The 22,851-nt window shown below is 48.4% G+C and overlaps 1 protein-coding gene across 3 annotated transcripts in view; it reads right to left on the bottom strand.

Annotated features, from left to right (window-relative positions):
• Positions 1-22,851, bottom strand: part of LOC132830576 (bridge-like lipid transfer protein family member 2) — a 71,989-nt gene that overhangs the window by 21,081 nt on the left and 28,057 nt on the right. For all 3 annotated transcript variants that reach the window (XM_060848401.1, XM_060848400.1, XM_060848402.1), the window contains 13 exons: positions 22,508-22,671; positions 21,532-21,823; positions 20,848-21,053; positions 16,668-17,706; positions 14,676-14,867; positions 14,391-14,593; positions 13,600-13,718; positions 12,661-12,881; positions 8,196-8,386; positions 7,934-8,033; positions 4,146-4,345; positions 1,609-1,879; positions 561-718 (listed from right to left, as the gene is read on the bottom strand). In XM_060848401.1, the coding sequence (XP_060704384.1) occupies positions 561-718; positions 1,609-1,879; positions 4,146-4,345; positions 7,934-8,033; positions 8,196-8,386; positions 12,661-12,881; positions 13,600-13,718; positions 14,391-14,593; positions 14,676-14,867; positions 16,668-17,706; positions 20,848-21,053; positions 21,532-21,823; positions 22,508-22,671 (3,356 nt within the window). The remainder of the gene's footprint in view (positions 1-560; positions 719-1,608; positions 1,880-4,145; positions 4,346-7,933; positions 8,034-8,195; positions 8,387-12,660; positions 12,882-13,599; positions 13,719-14,390; positions 14,594-14,675; positions 14,868-16,667; positions 17,707-20,847; positions 21,054-21,531; positions 21,824-22,507; positions 22,672-22,851) is intronic.

Genomic DNA, 22,851 nt, shown 5'->3' on the forward strand with positions numbered 1-22,851 from the left:
AGAGAGACAGGGCAGTGGTTGAAAAGTGTGATGCTGGAAAAGCACAATAGGTGAGGCAGCATCAGAGGAGCAGGAGAGTGACATTTTGGACATACGCCCTTCATCAGTTAGAGCAGTGGGGTAAGGAGAGAGGGAGAATGGGAGATGACAGAGAGCAACACCCTGAGCTCAGTAACAGCAAATTACTGAAAGTGCTGGAATCTGTACCGAAAGCAAAAAATGCTGGTGATCACAGTGGGTCAGACAGCATCCGTGGAGAGAGAGCAAGGTAATGTTTTGAGTCGAGATGACTGTTCATCAGAGATTTAACCTCTGACAAAAACAGTCATCTCAGCTTGAAACATTAGCTTGCTCTTTCTCCATGGATGCTGTCTGACCCGCTGTGATCACCAGCATTTGTTGTTTTTTGAGTGGAGTGTTAAGAGTACATTTTTTCATTTGATCAATGCTGGGGAGCTGCTGTTCTAACCGGCAGCAGCAGGGAGTTATTTTGTCTCTAACGTTGGGGAGTGTGCTTCAGGGAGCCACTCTTATTTGCACATCTGCTGATTGCTGTTTACCTGAGAGTTCACCAGCTCAATCAGCCAGTTCCGGTTGATCACATCGTCTGTCTGACACGCTGCGCTCCCATACAACTGGTCACACATTCCGGAATCTTCCTCTGTGAAAACAACAAACCTGTCTGTCTCCTCAATCAGTTTCTGCAACATCGAGGCACCTGAGGGAGAGACGGACAAGAAATCATGAGGGACGCTTCAGAACATGAAAGGGAAGCTCCTCATAATCTCAGATATTTGAAAGCTCTTACAACTGATGAAGTACTTTGGAAATGTCATGATGTGAGAAAAATGGCAAGCTTCCACAAACAGCAAATCTTTTTTTTCTGTTATAGAAAAAATATCAGCCAAGTCACTGGGAGGATCTACTGACCTTGGGATCTTTCACATCTAACTAACAGGGGAAGGCAGGATGTCAGATCATCTGAAAGGCAGCACACCCCTGACATTCCCTCAATAGTATGTTGGGAGAGTCTAACGTAGAGTTGGATTTCCAGTGTCATGGCCTTCTGACTAGGAGGTGAGATTGCTTTCAGGGATGATGGCTTTATGTATTAGGAGCTGTTGGTGGGAGCGGCAGAGAATTTTATGTAATACTATTACATCTGATTTCAGCGTCTCCCTCTCAAACTGCAGGGTGAAATCTATCACATTACGGTCACTGCCCCCTAGGGGTTCCTTCACTTTCAGCTCCCTAATCAAGCCTGCCTCATTACATATCATTAAATCCAGCATTGCCTGTTCCCTCGTGGGCTCTACCACAAGCTGCTCCAAAAACAGTTACCTTGTAGAAATTCCACAAATTCCTTTTGAGATTAGCTACCAACCTGATTTTCCCAGTACACCTGCACATTGAAGTCCCCCCCCCATGATGACTGTAATAGAGCCTTTTTCTTACCTGCCTTTTCTATCTCCTGAAGTAGTTTCTGCCCCTCATCCTAACTACTGCTATGGGATAGGTACACAATTCCCATTTGGGTCTTTTTTCCTCTTGCAGTTCCTCAACTCTACCCCACAGGTACTGCATCCCCTGACCATTCAGCTCTCTTACCTTCCAGTGATTTCCTCTCTGGCTTTTCGTCCTCAGGTTTCAGGACAGGCATGACCAGCGGCGAACGCTTTGGTTTTTTGGTCTGCAGGTCAGTATCGACCTTTAACCCTTTCAGTGCCTCAGTCGACAGGTTACGCTTCAGTACAGCAGCTTTCTTGTAGCCATCATAGAGGCCAAATGCGACATTGCGGTTGGTTGGTGTCCATGATGCTCTCAGATCAATGAGGCACAGCTTGTGGGTGTAACTTCTTTCCTCCTTCACTAATCCTTCCTGTCCAAATAAAACACTGTCACACCAGCATACAGACACTAACACACCCACCCAGCACCTCAAAACTATTCAAGTACAGTCACCCTGAGGGTATTCAGTTCCAACGCAGTCAGGATAAGTGCAAGCAGTGCCAGGGAATAAAGCATCAGGGACCAAAAGGAGCACATTGAAAACATACAAATCAGGAGCAGGAGCAGGCCATTTGACCCCTCTAACCTGCTCCAACATCCTGTATGATCATGGCTGATACAGCTCAATCGCTCCTCCCTTATCCCTTCATCCCTACAGTCAAGAGAGCCTTACCTACCTTCTTTTTTGAAAATACACAATGGTTTAGCCTCAAACACTTTCTGACGTAGTGAATTCCTCAGGCTCACCATTCTCTGGATAAAGCAATTTCTCTCCATCCCAGTCCTAAAAGATTTACTCTGTATTCTTGAACTGTGCCCAGATTCTGGACTTCCAAACCATCAGGAACATCTTTCCTGCACCTAACCTGTTTAGTCTTGTTAGAATTTTATAGGCTTCTACGATATCCTCCCTCTTTCTTCTGAACTCTAGTGAATACAATCTTAACCAACTCAATCACGTTTGGTAAACCTTCGCTGCACTCCTTCCATAGCAAGAGCTCAGATAAGGAGACCAAAACTGCACACAGTATTCCAGGTGTGGTCTCACAAAGGTCCTGCATAATTGCAGCAAGACATCTTTTTCCTGTACGTGAATCCTCTTAGCCAACATACAGTTTGCAGTTTTTTTAACTGCCTGCTGCATCTGCGCACTTACTTTCAGTGACTGGTGCACAAGGACTACCTGTTGTTTCCCTGTCTGCGAACCAATTTTCTATCCATCACAATGCACCACCTGAATCCCATGCACTTTCATTTTAGACATGAATCTCTTACATGGAACTTTTGTTGGAAGCCTTCCCAAAGTCCAAACAAACTGCTTCCACTGATCAACTCTCCTAGTTACACCCTTGAAGAATTCCAGTAGATTTGTCCAAGTATTGATTGCCTTTGTAAATCTATGCTGACTATGTCTGATTCTATCACTTTTTTAAAAATGTCCTACCATAATATCCTTGACAATGAATTGCCCACTACTAATGTCAGGATTATTGGTCTATAATTCCATGTTTTCTCACTTTTTAACAGTGGAGTTACATTAGCGACCCTCCAATCCTTAAGAACTGTTCCTTTCAGCACCCACCTGTCACGTTCCCTTCAGGACCTTATGTACTTCAACATGATTTCTCATTCTTCTAAATTCCAAAGGATACAGATGCAACCTGACAAATGTTTCCTCACAGGATAACCCCCTCATCACAGCAATTAATCTAGTGCATCTTTTCTTAGAAACAATTATAACCATTTTTAATTAAGGAGATCAAAAATATATAAAGTATTCCAGATAAGGTTCCACCAATGTTCCATGTAGTGGAACATGCCTACTTTTATATCCTATTCCTCTTGTAATAAACAACAACATTCCACTTGCCTTCCTAATCTCATGAAGTCCTCATTTACACTTGTGGTTCCATTCCTGAAATTCACAACTGAATTAAATAACTTTAAATGAAGCATAATTGCCATTGGAAAACTTCCACCCTAATGTTTTGTTTCATGTGCCTGTACTCCCAGGTCCCACTGTGCCTCAGGGTTCTGCAGTCATCGTCACTGTCAATAGTACACTGTTCTTCTATTCTTCCGAGATTAGCCATGCTAACTTTCCCCATCGGGTTCAGGGATGTGCTGGCTAGGTGGATTAGCAATGAGAAATGTTGGGTTAGAGGCTAGGTCTGGATGGGATGCTTTTTGGAGGGTAGGTGCAGACTGAATGGGCCGGATGGCCTCTTTCCACACTGCAGGGATTCTATGATTTCCCTTTCACAAAACCATGTTCACTGCCCAGTTTCACTGAGATTTATAAATGCCCTGTTATAACCTCTTTAATAATGGATTCCAGCATTTTATCTGTGACTGATAGTAGCCAACTTGTTTGGTGTTTCCTCCTTTCTGACTTCACATTGAATCAATTCCTTCCACAATGTGTAGCCTCAAGGGGGTTTAAACATTGACCCGAAATTAGAAGATTTAATCTTCTGAAGCAGGATCACCTCCTGACCCACCCCATGTCAGGGTTGGCTAACTACTCAAAAGATTACCTCTCTCCCATCCCATGTCTGCACGGATTACCCTTTCTCCCCCAACTCCTCAGGATTACCCATTCCCCCGACAGGGTACCCGGGTTCCCATGCAGTTACCTCCTCCATTTTGTTGCTCTGCCGCTGGTAGCTGAGTGATGACAGGCTGAGGAGGTGGGTCTTGGTCACCTGGGAGTTCAGCCTCTGCTCTGGACTTTCCTCGAAGGCTGAAGTCATGAGGTAGACTGTCACCAAGTTCAGGTCGCTGCGCATTTCGGTGATATTCCACTCGGAAACTGGACGTCGCAGCACTGTGTCCCCTGTGAAAACAAACCCCACTCTCAGTAAAACCACAATATTAAATAGAACCAGTGAAACTGTAAAACATTCCCGAGGGTAGATTAGATTAGATTAGATTAGATTACTTACAGTGTGGAAACAGGCCCTTCGGCCCAACAAGTCCACACCGACCCGCCAAAGCGCAACCCACCCATACCCCTACATTTACCCCCTACCTAACACTACGGACAATTTAGCATGGCCAATTCACCTGACCCCGCACATACAGAGCACCCGGAGGAAACCCACGCAGACACGTGCAAACTCCGCACAGTCAGTCACCTGAGGTGGGAATTGAACCCGGGTCTCTGGCGCTGTGAGGCAGCAGTGCTAACCACTGTGCCACCATGCCGCCCGGTAACATGATCAGATCAAGATTGAGCAGGTTTGCTTTATATCCTCTGGAGTTCAGATGAATGCAAGATGATCTCACTGACAAATACAAGATCTTGAGAAGATTGTATCAGATGGATATCTGCAGGAGGTTTTCTCTTGCGGAGAGGGTCTATTTTAAGAATAAAAAGATCTTTCTTTTAAATGAGAATTTTTTTCAATCTATTGTATTCCCTTCTGCAGCAAGGAGTTAAGGCTAGGCGGGGCCACTGAGTGTAATGTAGGCTGAGTTGCATAGATTTTTGATAGACAAAGGGAGTCTAGGTTTATGCTGGCAGATAGAAAGGTGAACTTGAGACTTTCCATGATCTTACTGATCGGTGTAGTAGCTCCAAGGACTAAACAGTGTACTCCTGCTCCTAAGTTGCTATCTAACAGATTGAAAAGAGAAGGCTTACGCATGATCTGGTACAGGTCTGTAAAATTATGAAGGATTTTACAGAGCAGGTCTGGAGAAAATGCTCCTAACTTGCAGGAGACACCAAAAACAGGGAACTATCAGTCTAAGACAATCACTAATAAAACCAATCAGAGATTCAAGAGAAATGTCTTTCCTCAGAGTGGCAAGAACGTGGAACCCTCCCCTACAGGGAATGGTCGAGATGAATAGTATAAATACATTTAAAGAGAATATGGGTAAACACGAGGGAGACAGAAACAGATGGACCTGGTGACATGGTGAGATGGAGAAAGGTAGAAGGAGGATACTTGTATGGAGTAGAAATACCAAATGGCCCGATTCTCTGCTGCAGACTCAGCTTGAAATGATCAAACAAGGTACTGGTTATAAAGTGAACTGGGGATGAGAAGTAATTGTGCAAATCTCACTGTCACCGACAACCCGATAAAACAAAGAAATGCATATCACACCATCTCTTCACTTAAATGCATCTAAATATTTAGGAAATTTAAAAACATGTTTCAGATATCAACACTTGTCATAGAGATGTACAGCGTAGAAACAGACCTTTCCAACAACTCATCTGTGCCAACCAGATATCCGAAACTGATCTAGTCCCATTAGTCAGCATTTGGCCGATATCCCTCTAAACCCTTCCTATTCATATACCCATCCAGATGCTTTTCAAATGCTGTAATTGTACCAGCCTCCACCTCTTCCTCTGGCAGCTCATTCCATACACGTACCACCCTCTGCGTGAAAAAGTTGCCCTTTAGGTCTTTTTTATATCTTTCCTCTCTCACCCTAAAACTATGCCCTCTAGTTCTGGACTTCCCGACCCCAGGGGAAAGACCTTGGCTAATCACCCTATCCATACCACTCATGATCTAATAAACCTCTATAAGGTCAACCCTCAGCCTCACTCTCCAGGGAAAACTGCCTTGGTCTATTCAGCCTCTCCCTATAGCTCAAAACCTTCAACTCTGGCAACATCCTTGTCAATCTTTTCTGAACTCTTTCAGGTTTCATAACATCTTTCCAAGGCAAAGTATTCAGAACACAGTATTCTAAAAGTGGCCTCACCAATGTCCTGGACAGCCACAACGTGACATTCCAACTCCTATACTCATTGCACATGCTTGTCTACAGGTTCCAAAGAAGATGCTTGTTGTCTAATGATTAGGCAAAATGGTTCAAGACCAAATATTGGGTGCAGCAGGGGTATTTGTCAGGAGGATGAGAACACTAAGCTCAGGGGGGATGGAGATAGTCCCACACTGCATGAGGTGGTGGGGGGAGGGGGAACAGAGATAATCCCACACTGCCAGGGAGGGGGTGGGGTGGGGTGGAGACAGAGATAGGCCCAGATTGCCATGGGGGATGGGGGTAGCAGAGATAGGCCCACACTGCCGTGGGGGAGGGGGAAGGTGGAGATAGGTCCACACTGCCGTGGGGGAGGAGGGAGGCGGAGATATGTCCACACTGCCGTGGGGGAAGGCAGAGATAGGCCCAGACTGCCGTTGGGGGGAGGGGGAAGGTGGAGATAGACCCAGACTGCCGTGGGGGAGGGGGAGATAGGCACACACTGGCATGGGGGGGAGGCAGAGATAGTCCCAGACTGCTGTGGGGTAGGGGAGAGGCGGAGATAGGCCCACACTGCTGTGGGGTAGGGGGAGATAGGCCCATACTGCTGTGGGGGAGGGGGAGATAGGCCCATACTGCTGTGGGGGAGGGGGAGATAGGCCCATACTGCCGTGGGGGAGGGGGAGATAGGCCCATACTGCCGTGGGGGAGGGGGAGATAGGCCCATACTGCCGTGGGGGAGGGGGAGATAGGCCCATACTGCCGTGGGGGAGGGGGGAGGCGGGGATAGGCCCATACTGCCGTTGGTGGGGGTGGGGGGGGGGACCGGAGATAGACTCACATCACAGCGGGGGGAGATAGGCCCACATCGCTGTGGGGCTGGGGTGGGGCAGAGATAGGCCCACACTGTTGTGGGGGAGGGGTTTCCAGAATTTTGACCCAGTAACACTGAAGGAATGTCGATATTTTTCCAAGTCAGAAGGGTGAGTGGCGTGGAGATGAACCTGCAGCTGGTGGCGTTTCCATGTATCTGCTGCCCTGGTTCTTGTACATGGCTGTTGCCTGGGTTTTGAAGGTGCTGTCTAAATAGACATTGCTGACTCTGCAGTGACAGTGAAGGGAGTAAACGGATATTCTCTGATGTGGGGCAAATCAAGCAGGATGCTTTGTTTTGGATGGGGTCAAGCATTATGATGCTTAGAGATACATTCACCAGAGCAAGTGGGGAGTATTCCATCACACTCCTAACTTGTATCTTGTAGATATCGGACAGGCTTTGGGGAGACAGGAGGTTAGCTTTTCACTGCAGCCAACTTAGCAATGACCAGGAATGAAACCCAAGGTATTCTCTCAGTCTAGTTCACATTAGGAAAGCAGCAGGTTGACGCCTGCTGAGGGGTGAATGGAGGTCAATTGCTGCTGTGTAGCTACAGAGGGAGCAGCTGTTTCACACTGAAGCGACTGAATATGACTTTAAAGAGAGGATATCATGAACTGGTTGGATGCTGTTAAACACTGCTGAAAACAGCTCTGGGTTCTCCTGGCCAATCTTCATGCTGCAGCCCACATTATTAAAGACTGGATGATCCAGTATAGTTTGTGGGATCTTTTGGTATACACATTGGCAGCTACAGTTCCTTCAGAAGTTGTGTGATGTTGTGAAAGTTTCTTTAGAAATGCGAATTGTTCTCACCCTGTGAAATGAATCTCTGGGTTCCTCGGGTGAACACATGCCCTTGGGCGCACTGCACTTCAATCCCACGTTGTTGGGCAAACGATGCCCAGTAATGCACCTGGCAGGAGGAAACACATGGATCAGAGAATACCCCGAAACAGCAGCCTAGGTCGAGAGCTGCAGAAGAATGTGTCAAGTCGCAGTAAGGCCAGAGTGTGTTGCATCTCCGAGGGAAGGAAGGGAGGGAGGGAATGGAGGGAGGGAGCAGCAGCTCCATTACCTGGATTTGAGGGAATGCTGGGTTGAAGGACACCTGCTTGTAATGTTGGCTCAGCTTCTTCTTACTCGGTTTCAGGTTCTGAAAGAGTTTCCCACGGCAAATTGGTCTGGAGATGGTCGTCCACGTTGCCCAGAAGTTCTGCATCCAGCGTAGAGTGCTGCTGTACAACAGGATTCGGGGCTCTGTGGTCTCTGAGAGAGAATCTGCACAGTTACTGAGTGTGTATGAGATACCATCCAAAGCCCTAATCAATTTAACTGCAACTGGGGAAGAGGTCCACAATTCCAACTGTTCACTTGCAGGGAAAACTACATCCCCTCAAACAGTGTAATTTACATATCGCGTTCCAAAATCAGAACAAGGTTTATGAGATAATTTTAGAGAGATGTATGTGACTGTGACGTGTGCCAGGGAAACACAAACACACATGCACACTGGACATACCAGCACAGCGTAAACGCACACGGTCTGTGCACAGCACAGACACACACCGTACCGGTACAGCGTAAATGCACACAGTACTAGCACAGCATAGACGCGCACCATATCAGCACATCGTAAACGTACACGGTCTGAGCACAGCATAGACACACTCCGTACCGGCACACCGTACCAGCACAGCGTAGATACACACTTTACCAGCACAGCGTAAGTGTATGCTGTTCTAGCACAGCGTAAAACACACACTGTACCAGTACAGGGTAAATGTAGACCGTTTCAGCACAGCGTAAACGCACACTGTTTCAGCACAGCGTAAAAGCACACCGTACCAGCACAGCGTAGACACGCATCATACCAGCACAGCATAGATGCACACCTTACCAGCACAGCGTAAACGCACATTGTACCAGCACACAGTGTAAGTGCATGCTGTTCCAGCACAACGTAAAACACACACTGTACCAGTGCAGGGTAAACATATACCGTTCCAGCACAACATAAACACACACTGTTCCAGCACAGCTTAAACAAACACTTTACCAGCACAGCGTAAACGCACAAGTTACTGGCACAGTGTAAACGCACACCGTATCGGCACAGAGTAAGCGCATGCCACTCCAGCACAGTGTAAACACACACCGTTCCAGCACAGTGTAAACACACACCGTTCCGGCACAGCGTAAACGCACACTGTACCGGCATAGCATAGATGCACACATGACCAACACAGCGTACACGCACATAGTACCAGCACAATGTAAGTGCATGCTGTTCCAGCACAGCGTAAAACACACACTGTACTAGTACAGGGTAAACATACACCGTTTCAGCACAGCGTAAATGCACATCGTTCCAGCACAATGTAAACACACACTGTTCCAGCACAGAATAGACACGCACCTTACTGGCACAACGTAAACGCGCACCGTACCAGCACACAGCGTAGACGCATGCCATACCAGCACTGCGTAGGCGCATGTGATACCAACACAGTGTAAACACACACCATACCAGCACAGCGTAGGCACACCGTTCCGGCACTGCGTAATCGCACACCGTTCCGGCACTGCGTAATCGCACAGTGTAGACATGCATCGTACCAGCATAGCATAGATGCACACCTTACCGACACAGTGTAAACGCATGTGGTTCCAGCATAGCGTAAACGCACATCTTACCAGCACAGTGTAAGCGCATGCCATTTCAGCACAGCATAAACGCACACCGTTCCAGCACACTTTACCGGCACAGCGTAAACGCACACCGTACCGGCATAGCATAAACGCACACCGTACCGGCATAGCATAAACGCACACTTTACCGGCACAGCGTAAACGCACATTGTACCAGCACAGTGTAGACGCGCTTCGTACCAGCATAGCATTGATGCACACATTACCAACACAGCGTACACGCACATAGTACCAGCACCAACGTACGTGCATGCTGTTCCAGCATAGCGTAAAACACACACTGTACCAGTACAGAGTAAACGTACACCGTTTCAGCACAGCGTAAATGCACATCGTTCCGGCACAATGTAAACTCACACTGTTCCAGCACAATGTAAACTCACACTGTACCACCACTGCGTAGACACGCATCGTACCACCACTGTGTAAACGTGCACCGTTCCAGCACAGCGTAGACGCATGCCGTACCAGCACAGCATAAACGCACATCGTACCAGCACAGCCTAGATACACACCGTACCAGCACAGTGTAAACGCACACCATAACAGCACAGTGTAGACATGCATCGTACCAGCATAGCATAGATGCATACCTTACCAACACAACGTAAACGCATGTGGTTCCAGCATAGCGTAAACGCACATCTTACCAGTACAGTGTAAGCGCATGCCATTCCAGTACAGGGTAAATGTAGACTGTTCCAGCACAGCTTAAACACACACCGTACCAGCACACAGCATAAACGCACATTGTACCAGCACAGCGTAAACACACACTGTACCAGCACAGCATAGATACATCGTACCGGCACAGCTTAAACACACACCGTTCCAGCACAGTGTAAACACACATTGTACCGGCACAGCATAAACGCACACTGTACCGGCACAGCATAGACACACCGTTCCAACACAGCATAGACACACCGTTCCAACACAGCATAAACACACCGTTCCAACACAGCATAAACACACCGTTCCAACACAGCATAAACACACCGTTCCAACACAGCATAAACACACCGTTCCAACACAGCATAAACACACCGTTCCAACACAGCATAAACACACCGTTCCAACACAGCATAAACACACCGTTCCAACACAGCATAAACACACCGTTCCAACACAGCATAAACACACCGTTCCAACACAGCATAAACACACCGTTCCAACACAGCATAAACACACCGTTCCAACACAGCATAAACACACCGTTCCAACACAGCATAAACACACCGTTCCAACACAGCATAAACACACCGTTCCAACACAGCATAAACACACCGTTCCAACACAGCATAAACACACCGTTCCAACACAGCATAAACACACCGTTCCAACACAGCATAAACACACCGTTCCAACACAGCATAAACACACCGTTCCAACACAGCATAAACACACCGTTCCAACACAGCATAAACACACCGTTCCAACACAGCATAAACACACCGTTCCAACACAGCATAAACACACCGTTCCAACACAGCATAAACACACCGTTCCAACACAGCATAAACACACCGTTCCAACACAGCATAAACACACCGTTCCAACACAGCATAAACACACCGTTCCAACACAGCATAAACACACCGTTCCAACACAGCATAAACACACCGTTCCAACACAGCATAAACACACCGTTCCAACACAGCATAAACACACCGTTCCAACACAGCATAAACACACCGTTCCAACACAGCATAAACACACCGTTCCAACACAGCATAAACACACCGTTCCAACACAGCATAAACACACCGTTCCAACACAGCATAAACACACACGTTACCAGCACAGCGTAAGCACACACCGTACCAGCACAGCGTAAGCATACACCGTGCCAGCAGTGTAAACACGCATCGTACCAGCATAGCGTAGATGCACACCTTACCAAAACCGTGTAAACGCACGTCGTTCCAGCACCACGTAGACGCACACCATTAGAGCACAGAGTAGGCGTACGCCACTCCAGCACAGCATAAACAGACATTTTACCAGCACAGCGTAAACGCACCATACCACCACAGAGTAAACGCATACCGTTCCAACACAGAGTAAACACACATTGTACCAGCACAGTGTAAACGCACGCCACTCCAGCACAGCGTAGATGCATACCTTAGCACAGCATATAAATGCATGTGATTCCAGCACAGTGTAAACACACACCATACTAGCACAGCGTAGATGCACACTTTACCAGCACAGCATAGATACACACCACATCGACACAGCGTAAACGCACACCTTACTGGCACAATGTAAACGATACCTTACCAGCACAGCGTAAACGCACACCTTACCGGCACAGCAGAAATGCATACCGTACCAACACACGTAGACACACACACGGTAGCAGCCCAATTTCATGCTGTCTACTCTAGGACGTATAGTGTAAACACACCCAGTACCCACACAACAAACACAGTGCAGTGTGATATGCACATAGTCCAGCACATTGTATATGTGCACAGAATCAGCACAGTGTAAACAGACAAAGCCCTAATTGGTGTAAATACATGAAGTGTAAACACACACAGCACAGCACAGCACAAGTACATGGCAGTTGTTCAGGGAGAGGTGGGCGCCGCAGGAAGTGGAGTATTTTATTTCCCCCTCCAATTCTATTTTGATTTAATCCCTGCCCTCCCCTTCACTGTTTGATCACACAGCATTGCCCTTTGATGTGAAGGGCACTGCTTGTCACTGACCACTCGGGTGTTTCCTTTCTTCCTGGTGGTGGAAACTGAATAAAGATTCGTGAATAAAAAAATACATGGCAGTGTAAAACCATTAAGTCCCGATATAAAGAACACACTCACCTCTGCCAGACTGATTCAGATCCATGGTTATTGACAAATTGAGATTCTCGGATCGAAAGAGTTTGTAGGAATCGTGCTTCTCTGTATCCGGTCGGGTTTCCAGCATGTCTGGGGAACACACGGAGACGTTATGGTGGTCATTGGGGTTCCCTTGGCTGATCCACTGGAGGCCGATGGTGATGCACAGATCAGGCAGGTGCAGAAAGCAGCAATCGTCATATCTGGACAGCAAAGAGGAGGCCACAAGAGTCTCAATCACTTGGCACTTTAACTCCCAGCCTCCCACTGATCCTCATTAAGCTTCTTCATCTGCCCATTATTCATGATTGTTTTTCTCACTGTTTTTGCAAGGACCAAACATCAGTCTTTCTCTGTGAAAGATGTTCGGATTCACTCATAGCTAAATCCTTCTTGCACAGTACGTTTGTATGCCCACCCAGGAAGGGTAGATGGGTTCTCAACTTGAAATCTCATCTGAAAGATGACCATCCTAACACTGCAGTACACCCTCCGAACTGATCCTCCAACAGTGCGGCACTTCCTCTCTACTAACTCTCTGACAGTGTGGCACTCCCTCAGTACTGACCATCCAACAGTGCGGCACTCCCTCAGTACTGACCATCCGACAGTGCAGCACTCCCTCAGCACTGACCCTCTGACAGTGCAGTGCACCCTCAGCACTGACCCTCCGGCAGTGCAGCACTCCCTCAGCGCTGACCCTCCGACAGTGCTGCGTTCCCTCAATTTTGACTCTCCAACAGTGTGGTGCTCCCTGAGCTCTGCATGGTGTCAGGTTTGATTCAGGGATGAACTCTGTTGTAAGAAGTTTGAACGCATGACTTTCTGATACAAGTTCTTGGTGCTGCCCAATCAGCCATGGCTGACAACTGTTTCCCTAGTTTTTGGAGGTGAAGTGGAGAACATTAGCCAGCCACTTACTTGGACGCAGTTCGGACATTGACATCAAGGTCACCTTTAAAAACAAATTGACAATTCCTCCAGTTGAATTGTAACTTATTCCATTCCCAATGCATGTTTTCTGTTGTGTTGTATGGATCCTGTTTGATAACATAGAAGCAGAGTCTCAGTATAACTCACATCCTGCTCAATTCAGACTCTTGTGCATTCACTTCTCATCCCAAGCCAGGTCACCTCTGCTGCCCTGGAATTTCTCTCTACTACCTCACCAGTTCTCGGCCTCTTACCCCCATCCCTACTTTGACTTTTCTCGGTTTCTCTCCCTCCCCATTCCTTGTTTCGTATTTACATATTACCACCTGCCCGATATCCTTTCTCTCTCCCCCTCCTCTCACCACTCTCTTATATCTGCCCACTCCCTCCTCTCTCTCTCCTTCCTCCCCACTCTTCTCCTGTCATCCCCCTCCATCTCCTACCCCCACTTCCACCTCTCTCCCCCTCCCATTTTCCCACACTCTCTCTGCTCCCTCCTCCCCACTGTTTTCTCTCCTGCTCTCTTCTCCAATCCCTTTCTCTCCCCCATCCTCCTCACAGCCTCCTGTCTCCCCTCTTTGCTCCCTCTTCCCTCCCATGTTGCCCTTCTCTCTTCTCCCTGCTCCCTTGTCTCTCTCCTCCACTTCCCCCCCTCCCCAATCCCTTTCTGCTTTCCCCTTCTATCCCCCACTCCCTTGTCTTTTCTCTCTGCTTCCCCACCTCTCTTTCCTTCTCCCTTGTCTCTCTCCTCCCCTTCCCCCCACCACCTCCTGTCATACCTCTGTAGCAAGCTGGTGTAAGTTGGCCTGTTCAATGTCCATGCTCCAGGATCCATGAAACAAGAGGCGGCTTTTATCCCACCAGTTGAGGGGTGGGCTTGGGTCAGTCGAAGGTTTGGTGAGGAGGTCAACGGCTTGTCCAATCAGAGTCCAGGCAGGGTCCCAGCAGGGGCCCCACACGATGGTGAAGAGAGAGATTTGGGCTGGGGGAACAAAGAGGGATGGATTGAGGAGGATGAGCTACTTGCAGCAAAGTTCTTGTGAACTGAAACACCTGGTACTTACATTCAAAGTTGTGGTACCATTTCAAAGGTGGCATGTTCCTTTCAACAATGGCATCTCCCCAGGGCTCTCCAAGTGCAATTTTCACCTTCCTCCGTGCATTCGGCCGGCCATCTTCCTCTGCTCCAATCAGTTTCCCGGATAGTTTCCAGTCCCGGATCTCAAACATGTAGCGCGGGTAGTCCCGGATTCGAACTGAAGCCACAAGCAAAACTGGTATGAGTTATGCTGGCAGTCTCTCTATATCTCCCAACTACCACCTCTTTCCCTTTCTGTAGGATCACAGAAGGTGCCCTTTGGTGTCTCAGCTAGGACACCATTCTTGCTGGTCTCCTGTTGAGCGGTGAGGTGTCACCGGATGTTACCTGGCCAACACCACAGAATACATTTTCCAGCAAGGTCACGAGAACCATCTGAGACCTCTCAGTGCCACCAGGTCTGGAATTCCCTCTTTGAACCACTCCAGCTTGAACCCACCTCCTCTAAAATGGGACGAAAACCCAATCTCCTTCACCAAGCTTTTGGCCGCCTGTCAGACTGGCTCGGTGTCTTTCAAAACTCCTAGGAAGCACTTTGTGGGAAATTTGAGCACATTAAATCCTCACCATCCCACACTGGTCAGAAGCATAATTTGGAGATGCCAGTGTTGTACTGGGGTGTACAAAGTTAAAAATCACACAACACCAGGTTATAGTCCAACAGGTTTAATTGGAGGCACACTAACTTTCAGAGCGACGCTCCTTCATCAAGTGGTAGTCACTTGATGCTCCGAAAGCTAGTGTGCTTCCAATTAAACCTGTTGGACTGTAACCTGGTGTTGTGTGATTTTTAACTTTGGTCAGAAGCAGACAGCTTTCATCAAAGGCCAATGTATTAAACCTGTGCTCTTCGCAGGCTCTGTCACTGACTACATATTGGGATTTGTAGCTCATATTTCAGGATGAATAGAGCAACTTACAACAGGAGAGGAATATATTGTGGGGTCACTGGGAAACAGCTTAGGCTGAGCTAAGATTCCCCCTGTCTAACGCAGAAGGTTGTAGTTCAAACCTCACTTTAGTGTCTAAACAACAAACCGGTAACAAGTGCAGAATCAAGGGAGCGCCGCACTGTCGGGGGGTCAGTGCTGAGGGAGCGCCGCACTGTCGGGGAGTCAGTGCTGAGGGAGCGCCGCACTGTCGGGGAGTCAGTGCTGAGGGAGCGCCGCACTGTCGGGGAGTCAGTGCTGAGGGAGCGCTGCACTGTCAGGGGGTCAGCGGCGAGGGAGCGCCGCACTGTCGGGGAGTCAGTGCTGAGGGAGCGCCGCACTGTCGGGGGGTCAGCGGCGAGGGAGCGCCGCACTGTCGGGGGGGGGGTCAGCGGCGAGGGAGCGCCGCACTGTCGGGGGGGGTCAGCGGCGAGGGAGCGCCGCACTGTCAGGGGGTCAGCGGCAAGGGAGCGCCGCACTGTCGGAGGGTCAGTGCTGAGGGAGCGCCGCACTATCGGGGGGGTCAGCAGCGAGGGAGCGCCGCACTGTCGGAGGATCATTAATAAGTGGGTGCTGATGAGCTGAAAAGTCAGTAATGAGGCAGCACTGCACTGTTGGACAGTTAGTACTCATGGAATGTTGTACAGGTGAAAGTTTTGAACAGAGGGAGTGTTGCATTGTCAGATGGTGACTGAGTTAGAGGAAGCAGTTCACTGTTGAAGTACTGAGAAAGTTCTGCACTTCAATACTGACCTTTTGACAGGTTAGATCTCCCTCTGTACTGACCCTCTGACTATTCATTGTTTCCTCAGTCTAGATCCTAGCAGGGAGATGGTCCTTTGGTGTTGATTGTCCAACAACATCATGATGTACAGTCACATTATTCTGGATTGCATGGTCCAGCATATAGGGTCAAGCGTAAACCCATTGACTCTGGTTTGGAGGTGAGGATGTGTTGCCCACAGCTGGTCAATTGCACTGGAAGAGGATCACAGCTGTTGCAATCCCTTTCCTCTGACTGGACTCACCGAGAAATGCTTTTGTTGTAAACTGCACCCTCCGAAACCACAGGATGGTCATCTTGATGTCTTCCTCAGGGAAATGACTGAACGGGTCAATCATCTCCATCTCCTTCATCACTGTCTCAGCATCGTGCACAGCAGGGTCAACTGAGGCACTGATCTCCAGGTTTGTCATCACCCAGGTCATCAGAGCCTTGCGCATGGGTGTGTTGGCATAGAGTCTTTGGGACCGCTGTACGTACATGTTGATGTTGGTCTGCTCCAAGGCAGCATACAGCTCTTCAATCTTGCGGGCGGGTAGCAGCTCTCCATGTTGCTTTCTGAGTGCTGTCACCCGGGCATCGAGCAGCTGTAGTCGCTTCGCACTCTCTTTGCTCTCGTCCTTCATCAGCTCGTAGTCGTCACGCAGCTTCACCTCAAAAACGTTGTCCAAGAAGACAAAAGAGAAATGCATGACCTGGAGGACCAGGTCAGGGGGCTGTGACCGCTCTGCCCTTTGACCCTCTTCTGTCCCCGCCAGCCCATGGAGTGCCTTCAGCCATTTCTGCACATTAATGCACTTGTCGAAGGTTTGGGAGAAGTCGTAGCGGAATGGGAACTCCACAGTGATGCTTTGGAACTTGAATATCCATTGATCGTTCTTGGGAGTGCGTGCAGACTCCCACTGGGCACGGAAGGACATTGGCTCTTCCAGCCGCCCGTCCAGTCCCTTAAACAAGAAGATGTCATGCCCATCAAAACTCAGGAGGAGCTGCGATGACTGGATCAGTCTCTCAGCAGAGTTGGCTGAACAGACCAGGTTCTCTAACTGCAGCTGAACAAACCTTTTCCCTGTCACATGCACTCTCATTATGAGACTCTTCAGCTCCAGGTCCAGGTCGAGGGATCTCCTCCCCTCTCCTGCCAGTGTCTGCTCAGCCACGGTAAACAGCAGCATGACCTTGCGAAGGCTCTCCAGTAGACGCTGCACCTCTTGGCTGTGGTGGTACAGGTACATGTGGCTGGCTGGATCCCACTGCACTTTGATGTCCTCGAAGGAACTCAGCTGAAACAAACCGAGCTGTTAGATACATAGGTTACCATTCTTCACACACACACCCGCCGTCCCCCAACTCTTCCAATGTCAACAGCACATCAGTGGGTAACACTCTCTCCTTCACAATGCTGAGTTAGTAGATCATCACTTCAAGTCGCATGGTAAAGACTATGACAAAATATAGTCCTGCAGTTGGTGAATCGGTGCTGAGGGAGCGTCGCACTGTCAGAGGGTCCGTGCTGAGGGAGCGTCGCACTGTCGGAGGGTCCGTGCTGAGGGAGCGTCGCACTGTCGGAGGGTCCGTGCTGAGGGAGCGTCGCACTGTCGGAGGGTCCGTGCTGAGGGAGCTCCGCACTGTCGGAGGGTCCGTGCTGAGGGAGCGCCGCACTGTCGGAGGGTCAGTGCTGAGGGAGCGTCGCACTGTCAGAGGGTCAGTGCTGAAGGAGCGCCGCACTGTCGGAGGGTCAGTGCTGAGGGAGCGCCGCACTGTCGGAGGGTCAGTGCTGAGGGAGCGCCGCACTGTCGGAGGGTCAGTGCTGAGGGAGCGCCGCACTGTCGGAGGGTCAGTGCTGAGGGAGCGTCGCACTGTCGGAGGGTCAGTGCTGAAGGAGCGCCGCACTGTCGGAGGGTCAGTGCTGAAGGAGCGCCGCACTGTCGGAGGGTCAGTGCTGAGGGAGCGCCGCACTGTCGGAGGGTCAGTGCTGAGGGAGCGCCGCACTGTCGGAGGGTCAGTGCTGAGGGAGCGCCGCACTGTCGGAGGGTCAGTGCTGAGGGAGCGCCGCACTGTCGGAGGGTCCGTGCTGAGGGAGCGCCGCACTGTCGGAGGGTCCGTGCTGAGGGAGTGCCGCACTGTCGGAGGGTCCGTGCTGAGGGAGTGGGCACTGTCGGAGGGTCAGTGCTGAGGGAGCGCCGCACTGTCAGAGGGTCGGTGCTGAGGGAGCACCGCACTGTCGGTGGGTCAGTGCTGAGGGAGTGCTGTACTGTTGGAGGGTCAGTGCTGAGGGAGCGCCACACTGTCGGAGGGTCAATGCTGAGGGAGCTCTGCACTGTCGGAGGGTCAGTGCTGAGGGAGCGCCGCACTGTCGGAGGGTCATAGATATGATCTAAAGCTTAGTTAAAGATATAGTGTGTAATAAACATTTCAAAGGAAGGAAAGGATGAGCAGATATTTACAAAAGAATTCCCAGTTTATAGGACCCTAGTGGCTGATGGCAAGACTGCCAGTGGCTGAGAAATTCAACTCAGGAATGTGCAAGAGGCTAGATAGTAAGCAACAGAGAGATCTTAGAAGGTCATAGGGCAGGGGGGAAATTACAGAGGCCTGCAGATTTAAAACTAAGGTCCCTTTCTCTACAAAATATTACTTTTTTATGTTTTAAAGTATGGAATGAAAATGAGAAAATTAGACATTTTAAAAGGAGAGCAAGTTGTTTGTAGCTATTGGACAACAGTGACACAAACTGGTGCAAATGTTACTTTATGGAAACAGTGAGTTCTGATGAAGTGGCACCCATTCATAGAATCCCTACAGTGTGGAAATAGGCCCTTCGGCCCGACAAGTCCATACCAACCCTCCGAAGAGTAACCCACCCAGACCCATTCCCCCTACCCTATATTTACCCCTTACTAATGCACCTAACCTACACTTGTTAGGATTCACCAGAGCTGAGCAAAACAACAATCCTTGAATTGGCCAAGTTACAATTCAACACAGGCACTGTGGGGAATGAATCAGACAGAGAGAAGCAAGGTGTTTGAACAAGTTTGCTGCAGTAATCTTTCCTCTCTCCCCTTTCCTAAACCCAAATAACATGGAGGCCTCATCAGAGTGTTAAGGATTATGAAACCAACCCATCCAGTTTTGTGAGAACTGCATTCCTCTATTTTTGCCTTCCACCAATATTTATGTTTTTTTCAACTGAGAATGTGTTTGTGTGTTTCATGGGGGTAAAGTTTAAATTAGATTAAATTAGATTCCCTACAGTGTGGAAACAGGCCCTTCAGCCCAACAAGTCCATACCGACCCTCTGAAGAGTAACCCACCCAGACCCATTTCCCTCTGACTAATGCACCTAACAGTATGGGCAATTTATCATGGCCAATTCACTTGATCTGCACATCTTTGGACTGTGAAAGAAAACTGAAGCACCCGGAGGAAACCCGGGCAGACACAGGGAGAACGTGCAAACTCTACACAAACAGTCACCCAAGGCTAGAATCGAACCTGGCACCCTGGTGCTGTGAGGCAGCAGTGCTAACCACTGTACCACCCAGTAACTTACTTCCCCCCCCACTTGCATTGCAACCAACTCTTCCCTGACTTCACTCTTTACTTGCTCGGCTCTAATTGTGAGGCTACAACCTCCTCGTTAGAATCTCTTCCCACCAAATTGCTCACTGTCTTTAGGGAAGAGAAACTTGAGGAGAGGCCTGACTGAGCTGTGCAGAGTTCTGAAGGGAATAGAAAGAAAGAAAGAAATAAAGAAACCATTCACCTTAGTAGAGGGATCAATAACCAGTTGTAGGGTAAGGAGCAGGAGGTTCAAAGGAGACTGGAGATGATACGATTTTTACCTACAGGGTGGTGACTATCTGGAACTCATTGCCTACAAGGGTGGTAGAGCTGTAGCGAGGAAGAAATATTTAGACCATCACTTGAAACACCACAGCATGCAAGTCAATGGACCAAATGCTGAAAATTGACTTAGAATAGATAGATGCTTGGTGACCAGTTGGACATGATGGAATAAAAGAGACTTTTATTTGTGTTTAAGTTACACAAACTAGAAATCCTGTTCTTCTAATGAAGTTCAGTGTGTTAAAATAAATAGTTATTTTCCATGGTTACTGAAGGAACATGGTGTGGTTTGATTATATTCTGGGTAGCAGTTGGTCAGTCAGATGGAAATTGGGATTTCATTAGTTTCACTGAATATTTAAACTCGCGGTAACTCCAAGAAATAACGTGGCTTGAGCACCATCCCGGTCAGTCATGACAAGAGGCAGACAGATAGATGAAAGAAAGGGTAAAAACTGATGAATTTGTTGATTTGATTTTGTGAATTCAGGGGTTTACTACATTTCTCATATACACGGACTTTGATGGAGTGGCAGTTATTAAGCAGCCTCATGGCTCAGCCTCAGCCTTACCTCGAACGACCATCCATGCATGAAGAAAGCCATGGAGAAATGGGACATGAAGAGGAAGGGATCAGAGCTCGCGTAGTTGCTGGGCCGGAGCTCCACGCTCTCTTTTACAGTCTTCACCACCATGAGTGACAGCCTCTCCACCTCACAGATTAAGTTCTCTGTGCCTTTATCAATGGAGAAGGTTTTGACTCGCAAAATGCTGGCACCTGCAGGACAGGACACATTAAACAACTTATGCATCAAGTGTAGGATTTCGATAGCCACCCCTGCAGAAACCTCCTGGCCCCCTAATGGTACTGTGAGTCAACAGACAGCACATGGACTGCAGTAGTACAGAGCGACAGCTCACCACCACCTTCTCAAGGATAACGACGGACGGACAATAAGTGGTGGCCCTGCCAGCCACCCACATCCCTTGCATCAATAATAAAAAAAGAAATTGGAATTCCTTATCCCTGGATGCATTCTGATGTAACTTTTTCAAACCCACTCCAATGCCTTCACATCCGTCCAATCGTGCAAATCGGACGCAGGAATGAAGTTGCAGCCAAACAAATGATGTATAATCCGAAATGATCTGATTGAGAGACAAGAGCAAGCTCCAGCTGTGCAACAGCCAACTCCTGCTCCTTAAACAAAAAACAAGAATCAAACCAACGATCATAAAGGAAAACTCAAACCCACCTGCGGAGCTGGAGAGAAAGAAGAGAGCGATGTTTTCCAACTTAACGTTGATCTTACAGAGATACATGTCCGATCCACCACGAGAATCTGAATCCTGATTTACAGGTATGCTGTCAATCTCTAACATCTCTCTCTGATGTTTCTTCCTTTCTTCAAGGATCAGTGACAATACTTTGGATAAGCATTCCACTGCCGTGTCCGAGATCTCCACCTGCAGCTGACTCAACGTGCCATCTAGGTTTACAGCATTGGCGAAATCCCCAATAAAAGACTGTGCCTGACTGAAGCTCCCCTAGAACCAGAGATGGATAATCAGCTGTTTGCCCAGCATTTCAAAACATGATACCCTAGCTTCATTCGGTCAGTTCACCCAATGCCCACACCCCTCACACTGCAGCCAGATAATTACCACCAATTGAGTGTCATATATCTCAGTCACTATTCTGTTCATCAATGTGATATGCCACAAACATGGTCTAATCAAAAAATACAACATACTCTGCTCACTATCCAATCAGACAACTCAGCCCTGGTCACTACTATCCAATCAATGATGTAATTGGGATCAGAGAGACCTGGCTCCAGGATGACCAAAGACGGGAACTCAACAGCCAGGGTTATTCAAATTTCAAGAATAGATGGAAAGGAAAAGAGGGGTGGAGTAGTGTTGCTGGTTATGAGGAAATTACCACAATAGTCAGGGAGGACATTAGTCTAGACGATGCAGAATCAGTATGGGTGGAGCTGCGGAACACCGATGGGATAAAGGCATTAGTTGGAGTTGTGTACAGACCAAACAGTAGTTGTGATGTTGGGGATTGTATCAAACAGGAGGTTAGAGATGCATGCAGTAAGGTTACAGCAGTTATTATGGGTGACTTTAATCTACGTATTGATTGGACTAACCAAACTACTTCCACCCAGAAACCCCCGAGCACTGAACCCAGTCCACTGCACTCTCTGCTCACTTGCTTACCTGCAATGTTAATGACTCCAAAACAAGTACATCGCCCCACACATGTGTACTGGCTGGAGAGGGAGCTCTTGAAATCTGTGACCCCTCACCCGCCCTCCACCAAAGATTCTTCACTGCCAGGTTCCCACGCCAGTGAGAACTGTGGGTCTTCAGGTGTTGGGTGTCTGTGTGACAACAGAAGGACCCATTGTTATCACCATACAATACACCGAATCCAGACAGGAAAAATGGAGCGATTATCCGTCATGTCAACAGGGAACCAGCAAGAAATGTAATGAAAACAGTGAAACATAGGAATCAAAACTGTACACAAAACTGCATACAATATACAGCATATGTCTCCC

This window comes from Hemiscyllium ocellatum, chromosome 31, assembly GCF_020745735.1.
Source record: "Hemiscyllium ocellatum isolate sHemOce1 chromosome 31, sHemOce1.pat.X.cur, whole genome shotgun sequence".
NCBI lineage: Eukaryota > Metazoa > Chordata > Chondrichthyes > Orectolobiformes > Hemiscylliidae > Hemiscyllium > Hemiscyllium ocellatum.